Source organism: Rhincodon typus, chromosome 1 (genome assembly GCF_021869965.1).
Source record: "Rhincodon typus isolate 14 chromosome 1, sRhiTyp1.1, whole genome shotgun sequence".
NCBI lineage: Eukaryota > Metazoa > Chordata > Chondrichthyes > Orectolobiformes > Rhincodontidae > Rhincodon > Rhincodon typus.
In genome coordinates, this window is record NC_063332.1 from 48502463 (window position 1) to 48515753 (window position 13291).

General features: G+C 42.3%; 1 protein-coding gene across 1 annotated transcript in view; it reads right to left on the reverse strand.

Moving 5' to 3' along the window:
- Window positions 1-13291, reverse strand: part of LOC109911101 (probable E3 ubiquitin-protein ligase HERC1) — a 266602-nt gene that overhangs the window by 117348 nt on the left and 135963 nt on the right. The window contains exons 28-29 of the mRNA XM_048621230.1: window positions 7519-7629; window positions 1243-1456 (exon numbers count right to left, since the gene is read on the reverse strand). Of these exons, the coding sequence (XP_048477187.1) occupies window positions 1243-1456; window positions 7519-7629 (325 nt within the window). The remainder of the gene's footprint in view (window positions 1-1242; window positions 1457-7518; window positions 7630-13291) is intronic.

The window sequence follows — 13291 nt, forward strand, 5'->3', positions numbered from 1 at the left end:
TTCCTGAAGAAGGGTCCAGACCTGAAACGTCAGCTTTCCTGCTCCTCTGATGCTGCTTGGCCTGCTGTGTTCATCCAGCTCTACACCTTGTTATCTCATTTCTTTTATATTGTTTTTTTAAGCAACTAACAGAAACATAAATTTTATTTGGCAACAGGATTAACATGGTATTCAATATATTATTCAAAGCAGTATAAAGCTTTCATATACATTTGTAGATATGCTTCACTGATTTAACTTTATATCTTAGCAATTTGTTAGTTTTAAAAAAGAATATTTAGGTCATTGTGTGAACATGGTTAAGTGTCTACTGGTACTTTTAAAACCTAACTGTCCCTTAATTTCATATGTCATTGAGTTACATCCCAATGCCTTTCTGATCTATGCTACAGTTTACGTTTGTCGTTAATCTGTCTTGTACCTGCTCAATTTCACAACCCATCTGAATAAGTTTGTAAATTTTATAGTACCTCATTTCTCGCTAATGCCCTCTCTAGTTTTGCATGGTCAGCATTTTGACCAAAATTGATTTTGATATTGTTTGATTCCTCTCGATTAAATACAATAGTACTAAACAATGTTGATACATTCATGTATTGACCAGAGAGTAAGCTTTTGCCTAAAGAAATTCAAAAGAAATGATCAGAAAGTTAATGTTGACTCAGACCTTTATTGGGTTATTTCAACTGCCACAGACTACCAAAAGGGACTTGGTTGTCTCAGAATCTAACATCATTGTAAAAGCTTTGCTTTCCCATCACACACTAGAATTAAATCCTGTGTGATGGATTTGAAGAAAATTTTAAATAATATTTTATTTTATTAACTACTTAAACATAAATATTAAAATCGGAGGTTGTCACATAGCCACACAGGTGGCGGGCCAACTTTGAGAAACTTTGCTACTCACTTCCCCGTCCTACTGAAATTTTCTTTTCCACAGAATTAGCTTCTCTTCTAAATGCTATTTTGAATATAGTTTCTACCACATTTTCCTGATCAGGTTTTCCAAGTGCTACCAGCCCTAATAAAAACACTTCACAGACTCATTTTGGTTACAGTTTAAATATATATCTTCTAGTTCACTGTCAGCTTGTTAATTCCAAACAAAAAACAAAGCCTTTTTTAGAAAAATATCTGAAGAATTTATCTTGCGAATTATTCTCAAGTCAAAATTATCTGACATTAGTGATAGAGTTATGAAGAAATACTGAAACACTCTTCTTCAGACTTGTTGCTTACCCTTCAATTGCATCTTCCCTGTCAACAGCTTCTGGAGATACAGGTCTTGTTGCACGATTGTGTACTATAACCTCAGACTCCACAGGTACCTCCAAATCATTCTCAATTGTTGCTGAGGAGTAAACAATGACTTCCTGTTCCTCTGCTAGTGGATGTTCCAGCATCCAGCTGGCTAGCTGTTCAATCAATTGTGGATCTGCATCCCCAGAAACACCTGCACATACAGAATTAACAATGTTTTTGTTTACTTATGCACACAGATCAGAAAGGTACTTGATAAAGACAAACACTAAATCTGACAAATTACAAATACATTCAAGAAGTCATCATTTTGTAACTTTAGTATTTCTGTTATTGTATTATTTAGAATCAGATCCTCACAAGACATATTGGATAAACTATTCTACCTTCTTAAACAGAATTAAGCTGGAGGATTAAGAACATAGAGGCATATTTCATATTTTGATTGCACAGGCCCCAGTCCACACATTGGCCCTCTCCTCCTCTGCTGCCTCCAGATGTCAATGATACTGTAGTAGCGTTGACCACTAATCTCCCTCTTCGGTCTTTTAACTAGTATGTTGCTCCTTCAGTTTCCTATCTGATTAAGCATCCTCTTACCGAGGTCTATTTTTAGCTGAATTTGGCAGTGGTTCTGAACAGAGTGGCCCGAAAAATTTGATACCAGTAAAACTCATTCTAGCCAGCAGGTAATTATTCCAGACACATGAAAGGTAACCATTCTTCTCTGACCATAAGATATAGGGGCAGCACAGTGACACAGAGGCTAGCTTTGCTGTCTCACAGCACCAGGGACCCGGAATGATTCCAGCCTCAGGTGACTGTCTGTATGGAGTTTGCACATTATCCCTTTGTCTGTGCGAGTTTTCTCCTGGTGCTGTGCCTTCCTCCCATAGTCCAAAGATGTTCTGGGATCCAAAGATGTGCGCGTTAGGTGGATTGACCATGCTAAATTGCCCATAATATGCAGGCTGGGTGGATTAGCCATGGGAAATGCAGGGTTACAGGGATAGGGTAGGACATGGGCATGGCTGGGAAGCTCTTTGGAGGGTCGGTGTGGACTCAATGGGTCGAATGACCTGCTTCCAAATGGTCAGGATTCTATGATTCAGAATTACACCATTCCACCCATCAAGTATGCTCTATTGTTCAATCATTGAATATAGAACATGGAATTATACAGCACAGGAATGGGCCCTTCAGTCTACGATGTTGTGCCGAACATGACACCAGATTAAATATTAATTTTGCGTGTCCGTGATCCATATCCGTCCATTCCTAGCTTTTTCATATGCTTATCTAAACGTCTCCGAAATGCCCCTATTGTATCTGCCTCCACCACCACCCCTAGCAGTGGGTTCCAGACTCCTACCACACTGTGTAAAAAAAACTTGTCCCTCACATCTCCTTTGAACTTTCCACCTCTCAACTTAAATGCATACCCCCTAGTTTTAGATATTTCAACTCTGGAAAAGAAGATTCTGAACATCAACCCTAATCTAAGCATTCCATAATTTTATAGGCTTCTATCAAGTCTCCCCTCAGTTTCCCCTGCTCCAGAGAAATCAACATGAGTATTTCTAATCTCTCTTTTTAGCTCATACCCTCTAATCCAGGAAGCACCCTGATAAACCTCTTCTGCACCCTCTCCAAAGCCTCCACACCCTTCCTGTAAAGTGGCGACTAGAACTGAACGCAGTACTCCAAGTGTGGCCTAACCAAAGTATTATAAAGCTGCAACATGACGTCCTGACTCTTGTACTCAATTCCTGAACCAATAAAGGCAAGCATGCTTTTGGCCTTTTTTACCACCCCATCTAGCTGCATGGCCACTTTCAGGGAGCTCTGGTCATGAACGCCAAGATCCCTCTGTATATCAACGCCAAGATCCCTCTGTACATCAATGCTGTTCAGGATCCTGCCATTAACTGTATACTTTTCCTTAACATTTCATCTCCCAAAGTGCAACACCTCACACTTGCATGGATTAAACTTCATCTGCCATTTCTCCACCCATATCTGCAACTGATCTATATCCTGCTGTATCCTTCGACAGCCTTCTACACTATTCACAATTCCACCAATCTTTGCATCATCTGCAAACTTACTAACCCACCCATCTATATCTTCATCCAAGTTATTTATATACATCACAAACAGCAGAGGTTCCAGTACGGATCCCTGCAGAACATCACGGGTCATGGACCTCCAGTCTGAAAAACAACCTTCCACCACTACCCTCTACCATCGAAGGGCAAGCTAATTCTGAATCCACGTGGCCAAGTTACCATGGATCCCATGCATCTTAATCTTCTAGATGAGCATACAGTGAGAGACCTTGTCGAAAGCCTTACTAAAATCCATGTAGACAACACCCAATGCTCTTCCCTCATCGATCACCTTCGTCACCTCCTCCAAAAATTCAGTCAAGTAAGAAAGACATGACCTGCCCTGCACAAAGCTACACCGACTGTCCCTAATTAAGCCATGCTTTTCCAAATGTGCATAAATCCTAACCCTCGACCACATTTAGAATACTGTGTACAGTTCTGGTCGCCACATTACCAAAAAGATGTGGATGCCTTGGAGATGATGCAGAGGAGGTTCACCAGGATGTTGCCTGGTATGGAGGGTGCTAGCTACGAAGAGAGGTCGAGTAGATTAGGATTATTTACATTAGAAAGATGGAGGTTGAGGGGGGACCTGATTGAGGTCTACAAAATCATGAGAGGTATAGACAGGGTGGATAGCAAGAGTCCCCAGAGTGGGGGACTCAAATACTAGGGGTCACGATTTCAAGGTGAGAGGGGAAAAGTTTAAGGGAGATATGCGTGGAAAGTTCTTTACGCAGAGGGTGGTGGGTGCCTGGAACGCGTTGCCAGTGGAGGTGGTAGAGGCGGGCACGATAGCGTCATTTAAGATGTATCTAGACAGATACACGAATGGGCAGGGAACAGAGGGATACAGATCCTTGGAAAATAGGCGACAGGTTTAGATAGAGGATCTGGATCGGCGCAGGGTTGGAGGGCCGAAGGGCCTGTTTCTGTGCTGTAATTTTCTTTGTTCTTCGTTCTAAGAATTCTCTCCAATAGCTTCCCAACCACCGATGTAAGACTCACCAATCTGTAGTTTCCTGGATTATCCTTATTTCCCTTCTTGAATAGAGGAATAACATTAACCACTTATCAATCCTCCAGGACTTCTCCAGTGGCTAATGAGGATGGTCAAGACCCCAGCAATTTCCTCTCTTGCCTTACTCAATAACCTGGGTTAATTCCATTGGGCCCTGGGGACTTATCCACCTTAATGCTCTTCGAAAGTCCCACTTCTTTCTTGATCTCAAAATGCCGTAGCATATTAGCATGCTTAACATCAATCTTACTATCCTCCATATCCTTCTCCTGGGTGAATATTGATGCAAAGTACATATTTAGGATCTTGCCCACATCCTCTGCCTCCAAGCACAAGTTCCTCCTTTATCCTTGAGTGGGCCTCTTTTCTTTGTAGTTATTGTTTTGTTTTTAATGTATGTACAGAATGCCTTGGGATTCTCTTTGACCCTACTTGTCAAGGTCATTTCATGGCACCTTCTTGCTCTCCTACTTTCCTGTTTTCTTTATATTCTTACAAGCTCTTTACGTTCCTCAATCATGGCTGATATATTTCTCTGCCCCATTCCCCTGCCACCTCCCCATAACCTTTGATCCCCTCACTAATCAAGAACCTGTGTCTTAAATACCATCGATGATTTGGTCTCCACAGCTCTTTGTAGCAATGAGTTCCACAGATTCACCACCCTCTCGTTGAAAAAATTCCTCATTTCAGCTCTAAAGGATCGTTCCTTGTCTCGAGGCTGTGCCCTCGGGTCCTAGTCTGTCCTACAAGGGGGAGCATCTTCTCCACATCCACTCTATCCAGCCTCTCAATATTCTGAAAGTTTCGATCAGATCCCCCCCGTCATCCTTCTAAATGACATCAAGTACAGATCCAGAGGTTTCAACCGCTTCTCGTATGACAATCTCCTCCAAGGACACCCTCCAAGGCCAGCACATTCTTCCTTAGATATGAGGCCCAAAACTGCTCAAAATATTCCAAATGAGGTCTGACCAGATCCTTTTACAGCACCAGCAGTACATTGCTGCTCTTGCATTTTAGCCCTCTCAAGATGAATGCTATTGCATTTGCCTTCCTAAATGCCAAACGAACCTGATGTTAACCTTAGAAAATTCTGAACAAGGACTCCCAAGACCTTTGTGCTTCAGATTTCCAAAGCCTTTCCCCATTAAAAAAAAGGCTGCACTTTTATTCTTCCTAACAAAGTGCATAACCTTACAGTTTCTGACATTGTATTCCATCTGTCATATCCTTACTCAATTTTCTAGCCTACCAAGTCCTTCTGAAGCTTCCGTGCTTCAACACTACCAGTTCCTCCAGTTATTGTTGTCTCATCTGGAAACCTAGTAACAGTGTTCCTGCTGCCAGATCATTAATGTATAACGTGAATAGTTGTGGCCCTGACACTGACCCCTGCAGAACTCCACTAGTCACCAGCTGCCATTCTGAAAAAGACCCCTTTATTCCTATTCTTTGCCTTCTGCTAGTCAGCCAATCCTGTATCTATGCCCTTCATTTGCCCACAATTTACCATACTTCTTACAGCCACCTGGAACACATTTTCTGGAATTTCATTTATTGTGATCTTTATAAAATAAGGAAATGGAAGAGTGGGTTAGTAAGATTGGTGGAGTTGTGTATAGCGTGGAGGGCTGTCGTAGGTTGCAACAGGACATTGGCAGGATCAGAGCTGGGCAAAGAGGTGGCAGATGGAATTCAACCCAGAAAAGTGTGAAGTAATTCATTTTGGAAGGTTGAATTTGAATGTAGAATACAGGGTTAACGGCAGGATTTGTCGCAGTGAGGAGGAATAGAGGGATCTTGGGGTCCACGTCCACAGATCCCTCGAAGTTGCTACCCAAGTTGATAGGGTTGTTAAGAAGGCGTATGGTGTGTTGGCTTTCATTGGCAGGAGTAGTGGAGTCAGATACATTAGGGACATTTAAGCGACTCTTGCATGGGTACAAGGATGATAGTAAAATGTAGGGTATGCAGGGTAGTTTGATCTTAGAGTAGGATAATGGGTTGGCACAATCTATTATCCTATGTTCTATGTTCATTTTAAGTTTCTCTAACCACTTTCGTTTGGACAATTAACTCCTTCAGGCAAAATTTTGGTCACTACTCCTAAAAACTTAGTCTTCATTTTTCTTTGCACATTTTTGTGAGCTGAAACATTTAAATAGAAGTTGCTCTGTAGTAAATAAATCCTTGAGGTTGTTGACTTGCTCGCTGAGCTGGCTTGTTTTTGTCAGATGTTTCGTCACCATGCTAGGTGACATCATCAGTAGAGCCTCCAATGAAGCAATGTTATTCTACTCCGATTGGAATTTATACTGTCCAGTCCATTATGGTGAGTACTGTCATTTCTGGTTTTGATCTGTATGGGATTGTATATGGGGTCCAATTCTATGTTTGTTGATTGAAGTATGGGTGAAGAGCCATGCCTCTAGGAATTCCCATGCGTGTCTATGTTTGGCTTGGGCTACTATGGTTACTCTGTCCTAGTTAAATTGATGGCCTTCATTGTCAGTACATTCAGACAATGAAGGCCATCAATATTAAACATAGGCAAAGAAAAACCTCCTATACACAGATCAAAACCGGAAATGACAGTACTCACCATAATTGACTGGACAGTATAAATTCCAAGCGGAGTAGAATAACACCGCTTCATCGGAGGATCCACTGATGCTGTCACCTAGCATGGTGACGAAACGTCTGAACAAAAACAAGCCCAGCTCAGCGACAAGTCAACAACCTCACCCACAACCCGAGCTACAGATCTTTGCCAAAATCTTAAAATAAATCCTTGATTAACAAACAGACTGAATTTTAGAAACATATGACAATGTCTCTGCATTTGAATCTGGTATTTAATATCATTTTTCAATTTAAAATGGCAAAAATCTTGAAATAAACTGAGTTCAGTGCTTCTGGGCAAAGTGAAGTCATATTGGAGATATTCAGAATTGATAGGGATCTGATCAATACTTCATATAATAAAATTATATGCCCACCTTATATTCAACAACGCATTGCAAATCCAAGATCAGCATTGTCCTGAAATGTCTATTTTGCCATGAACACGCATATCAGAAAACATTAACTGAACTGGCATCTCAAACTGATTTACTGTACCTGCAGCATCAACAGCTTTGCAAATGTGTCTCAAAGAAAACCCCATTTCTAGCAAGGGAACAGCAACCGGAGGTGGATTCTCAGGTGGATCATGTCTACAATCTATTGAGCATAAAGTAGAAATTATGGTATTACATTTTCAACAGGTTTACTATCTTTTCCTTAAAATATCAGAGGTCTTCTTAAAAATAAAATTACAAAACTTCCTTTCACGTAGATAACTGTCAAAACAACCTTTATTTTACTTTCAAAATGTATTTGAAAAGAGACAGAGCCACCTGAAGTGTAAACAGCACAGTCATACATAGTAAGCAGAGTGTGGCCTGGGTCCTTACAGTATTCATTCGAGGCCCCATGAAGTCTCACAGCACAACATTAAACATAGGCAAAGAAAAACCTCCTCCATTCCCTGCTCCACAGCTCTTAACCACACCTTCCCAAACATATTAAAGATAGGGTCCCCCTTGTCCTCACTTCGCACCCCACCAGCCTCCGCATTCAACGTATCATCCTCATACACTTCCGCCAACTCCAATCAGACTCCACCACCCAGAACATCTTCCACTCCTCATCCCTCTCTGCCTTCCACAAGCACCATTCCCTTCACCACTCATTTGTTCGCTCCACACACCCCACTAACCCACCTGGTACCTTCCCCTGTAACCGTAGAAGATGCAACACCTACCCAAACACCACCTCCCTCACCTCCATTCAGGGCCCTAAACTGTCCTTCCAAGTGAGACAGCGCTTCACCTGCATCTCCTCCAAACTAGTCTATGGCATCCAGTGCTCCCGATGTGGTCTTCTCTACATCGGTGAGACCAAATGTAGGATAGGTGACTGTTTTGCTGGGAATCTTCCCCTGGCATGTAACTGCCAACCTAACTTCCTGGTCACTGCCCATTTAAACTCCCTGCCCCACTCCCGCTCCGACATGTCTGATCTCAGCCTCCTTCAGTGTCGCAGCGACTCACAGCGCAAATTTGAAGAACACCACCTTATCTTCCACCTGGGCACCCTACTACCCAGAGGACTCAACATTCTGTTCTCCAATTGCAAATAAGCTACCCACACATCCGCTGGCTCCCCTTCCAGCCCCATCTCCTCCCTTCCATTCCACCTTCTGACACTCCCTCCTAGCTACTAACTGGATTCATCCCTCCTATTGATCAAACAAGTCATACCTACTACCAGCGTCCACCTATCACCACCATTCCGCCTCCATCCCTCCCCTCCTCTCTTTATCTGCAGCTCCTCCGACCCCCACATCCAGTCCTGAAGAAGGGTTATACCCGAAATGTTGACTGCTCCTTTCCTCTAGATGCTGCCGGGCTTGCTATGTTGCTCCAGCCTCCTGTTTGTCTACCTTGGATTCCAGCATCTGCAGTTTTTTTTGTCTCAGATCACCACATCCTGTTTTATCTTGTGCTTCATGCCAATACTATCCGCACATTGAGACAATTAGCCTGGAGTATCTGTGGATGTCTGAACACATACTGCCCCTGAGGCTGCTTGCTCCTCATCTCTTAGAAAGCCTCAACTCTATTTACTGTAACACTGTACACAAGTTATCAAATATATCTGTTGTATAGTGTCTATGACCTCTCTCTTCATGTGCCCATTCTTGCAGATTTTAAAAACAACATTAAATGGGGAGTTAGTGTATACACTGCTTTACCTAACGTCTGTTGCTGGAAAATTGCAAAGTCTATAATTAAGGAATAAGTGTCTGAACACCTTGAAAATTTTCAGCTGATCAGAGACAGCAGAGTAGGTTATAATGTTTTGAAGAGGTGGCTAGTGGACCAACAAATGTCTATGAAAAAAAAAACAAAGAACTGTGAATGCTGGAAATAGAAACAAAACCAGAAATTTCTGGAAAAACTCAGCAGCTATGGAGAAAAAGCAAAGTTAACATTTCAGTCCAGTGACCCTTCTTCAGAACTGTTCTGAAGAAAGGTCACTGGACCTGAAATGTTAACTCTGCTTTCTCTCCACAGGTGCTGAGTTTTTCAAAAATTTCTGGGAATGTCTATGAATGTTATTTGTGTGGTTTTCCGGAAGTTGCTCATAAAAGACTACCAGCTAAAGGTGAAGATGGACAAATTGAAAACAAATTATAACTTTGCTAAGAAATTCTGAGTAGGAAACAAACAGTAGAGATTAAGGACATTTAAACAAAGTGCTAGAAATAGACGGCAGAGTGGTAGCATTGAGCGAAAAACAGTTAGCATTCCAAGTTGAATATGACGCTTCAGACTATTCCTTGGATCTGAACATTGCATAAATCAGATTTTCCCATTTTCCCCAATGTAAAATCAGTTATTAGGACCTTTTCCATTAGTAAAAAAATAAACAATATATCCCGTAGGTTTAAATACTGGATACTGCCTTCAACGCAATTATCCTTTCCAAACTGATCTCAAAACTGCATCTCCTTGGTCTTGGCTCCATCCTCTGCAACTGGATCCTCAGCTTTCTGGCCCACAGGCCGCAATCAGTGAGGATAGGTAACTGCACCTCCTCCACAATAACACTCAACACTGGAGCCCCACAAGGATGAGTCCTGGCCCCCTACTGTATTCCCTGTACATCTGTGTTGCCAAATTCTGAACAATGCCATCTACAAGTTCGCTGTTGACAACACCGTAGTGGGACGGATATCTAATGAGTCAAAATACAGAAGGGAGATAGAGGGCTTGGTGATGTGGTGCAATGAAAACAATCGGTCTCTCGGGAAAACTAAAGAACTAATCATGGACTTCAGAAAGAAAGGAGGAGAACACGCCCCCATCTACATTGACAGAACTGAGGTTGAGAAGGTGGAGAGCATCAAGTTCCTGGACTTCTCATGTAAATGCGAGAGTCAAGAAGGCATAACAAAGCCTCCTCTTCCTCAGACAGCTCAGGAAATTCAGCATGTTCATAAGGACCCTCACCGACTTTTACAGATGCAAAATAGAAAACATTCTATCTGGCGCATAACAGCCTGGTATGGCAACTGCTCTGCCCAGGACTGTAAGAAACTGCAGAAAGTGGTGTGCACAGCCTGGACCATCACGTAAGCTAACCTTCCATCCATGGACACTATTTACATGGCTCGCTGCTGCGGATAGGCGGCTAACGTCATCAAAGACCCATTGCACCCTTGTAACGACCTCCTACAACCTCTTCCGTCAGGCAGAAGATACAGATGCCTGAACACAAGCAGGTTCAGGAACAGTCTCTTTCCAACTATTATCAGACTGTTGAATGGACTCTAGCCTCAAAAAATGTAACCTGCAATGTAACCTGTATGCCTCTAAGTCTTTTTGATCTGTATATCCTTTGCTTGCTTTGATCTGCCTGTACAGCTCGTAAACAAAGTTTTTCCATTGTATTTAGTACATGTGGCAATAAAATCAATCAAATCACATTACTGCTAAACAACTGTAGTTGCAAACACAATAACTTTGAAAATAAAGCAAATTGAAAGTAAAGCAAATTTAAAAAATGCTCTTCCTACTTATCTCTAACTTACTATTCCTTCAGCTCAATCCCTATTGAGTGCTTCAATTCTCTGTTACCCCCAATCATGTCCCCTGAATTTTCTGATATCTGACCCTTCCAAGGTTAGTGGATCCAAAATCAGCTTGATAATTAAAGACAAAGGGTGGTGGTTGTAGGTGGCTTGTGTGACTGGAGCCCACTGTGCAGCAGTATACCACAGGGATCAGTGTTAACCACTTAATGTTTGTAATATTCATAAATGATGCAAGTTTGCAGATGACAAAGATTTGACCGGATTGTTATAGTAGGATACAAAAGGATTGGTCAGATGGGCGGATCAATGGAGATGGAGTTTAACCCTGATAAATATGAGGCAATGAAACTTGGAAGACAGAACAATAGAAGGGAATATTCAACGAATGGCAAGGCTCTAGGAAATTCAGAGCAACAGAGGGATCTTGGGATATTTGTCTACAGATCCCTTAAGGTAGCAGGTCAGATTAATACAGTAGTCAATAAGGCATATGGGACACTTCTCAGTTGTGGCATAGTTTATAAGACCAAGGAAGTCATGTGGGAGATGTACAGAACTTTGGTTCGGCCACAGTACAGCAATTCTGCAGGGGACACCTCCCCATCCTGCACCACCATTAATAGCTGTGCCTTGCATTTCCATCTTCTATAATGGATGCCTCTCATTCTAGGAAAATAGCAGGTCAAAACAGGGAAAGAAAGTCAAGAGCATTCTAAGGTATCAGAGGCTGACCTTTCTTTTCCCCGGAGGGTGTCCTTGACTTACATGCTGGCATTGTTTGAGTGAAAACTGCCTCCCTTAGCTTGACTGATGCCTGCTGACAACTATGATAAGCTTCCTAGCTTTGTGTCTGCATTAAATGACAAAGCAACACAGAAGTAATATCAGAGATAGTAGGAACTGCAGATGCTGGAGAATCTGAGATGACAAGGTGTAGAGCTAGATGAACACAGCAGACCAAGCAGCATCAGAGGAGCAGGAAGGCCAATGTTTCGGGCCTAGACCCTTCTTCAGAAAAGACCCTTTTTCTGAAGAAAGGTCTTTGTCCGAAACATCGGCCTTCCCGCTCCTCTGCTGCTGCTTGGCCTGCTGTGTTCATCCAGCTCTACAGAAGTAATATCAGCCTGGTTTCTCTGACTGAGGGGGCAAAGCTCAAAAAGGCAGTACAAGGCAGGGATGCTGTAAGCATTCAGGTAGGCTTGAAGTGAACGAGTGTGATGACTGCACGTGAACATGATAGAGATGAGCCTGATCCAGTCCATGAGCTGGATCCATGTCCCTGAGTGTGCTGTGCCCTTACAGCAGTAATGATTGTCGCCAGTGCATGAGGTACAGAACAAAGGTGCAAGTGGATTGGAGGTGTGCCATTAGGGCTGTTAAAGCTGATAACAGTCGGATACCAAAGCCCGAACACACGGGGTGTGTGTGGCTGGTGAATGTGGAACATGCTCGAAAATGCTGGTGCCCAGTGTTCAACACAGAGGTCCTTTTGAGCAAGCTGCGAGCTGAAGTTACCGGGTATCTACTTTGAATGTCAAGAATTCTCAATATCTCGCTTATCCGGTATGTTTGCTAAATAGGAAGTTGAACATTAATAATGAGAGTTGGGCAATTATTAAGACATTTAATAAGCAATAATCCTCCTTGATTGGTAATTTGTCACTACCTTAGTATGACATATGCCCTGCCACTCAGCTGAGACAAATTATGCAGTCAGACGCTCCTGATTTGGAGTAAGACCTTGCCGAACCTCTCACCCAATTTTTCTACAAATCTCAACATACCGCACATCTCTCAGTTGCTTTCAAGATACTGCCCTCTATCACTGTTCCTTAACAATTACAAAGTCAACATCCTACACAAATGTGGGAGTACCTAAACTATATGGATAGCAACAATGCAAGAAGGCAGATCACTTGCTCTAAAGAGAGTGCAGCAAAGGTTTATCAAATTGATTTCAGAGGTGGCAGGACTGATTGATGTACGAGAACAAATTGAGTTGGTTGGGATTGTATTCACTGGAATTTCAAAGAATGAGGGCGATCTCAGAAACCATTAAATTCCAACAGAGCTAGAAAGATTAGATGCAGGAAGGATGTTTCTGATGGTGGGGGACTCTAGAACCAGGGGTCATAATCTAAGGATAATGGGTAAAGCTTTTAGGACTGAGATGAAGAGACATTTCTTCACTTAGAGTGGTAAGCTGTGGAATTCACTACCACAGAAAGTGGTCGAGGCCAAAATATAATG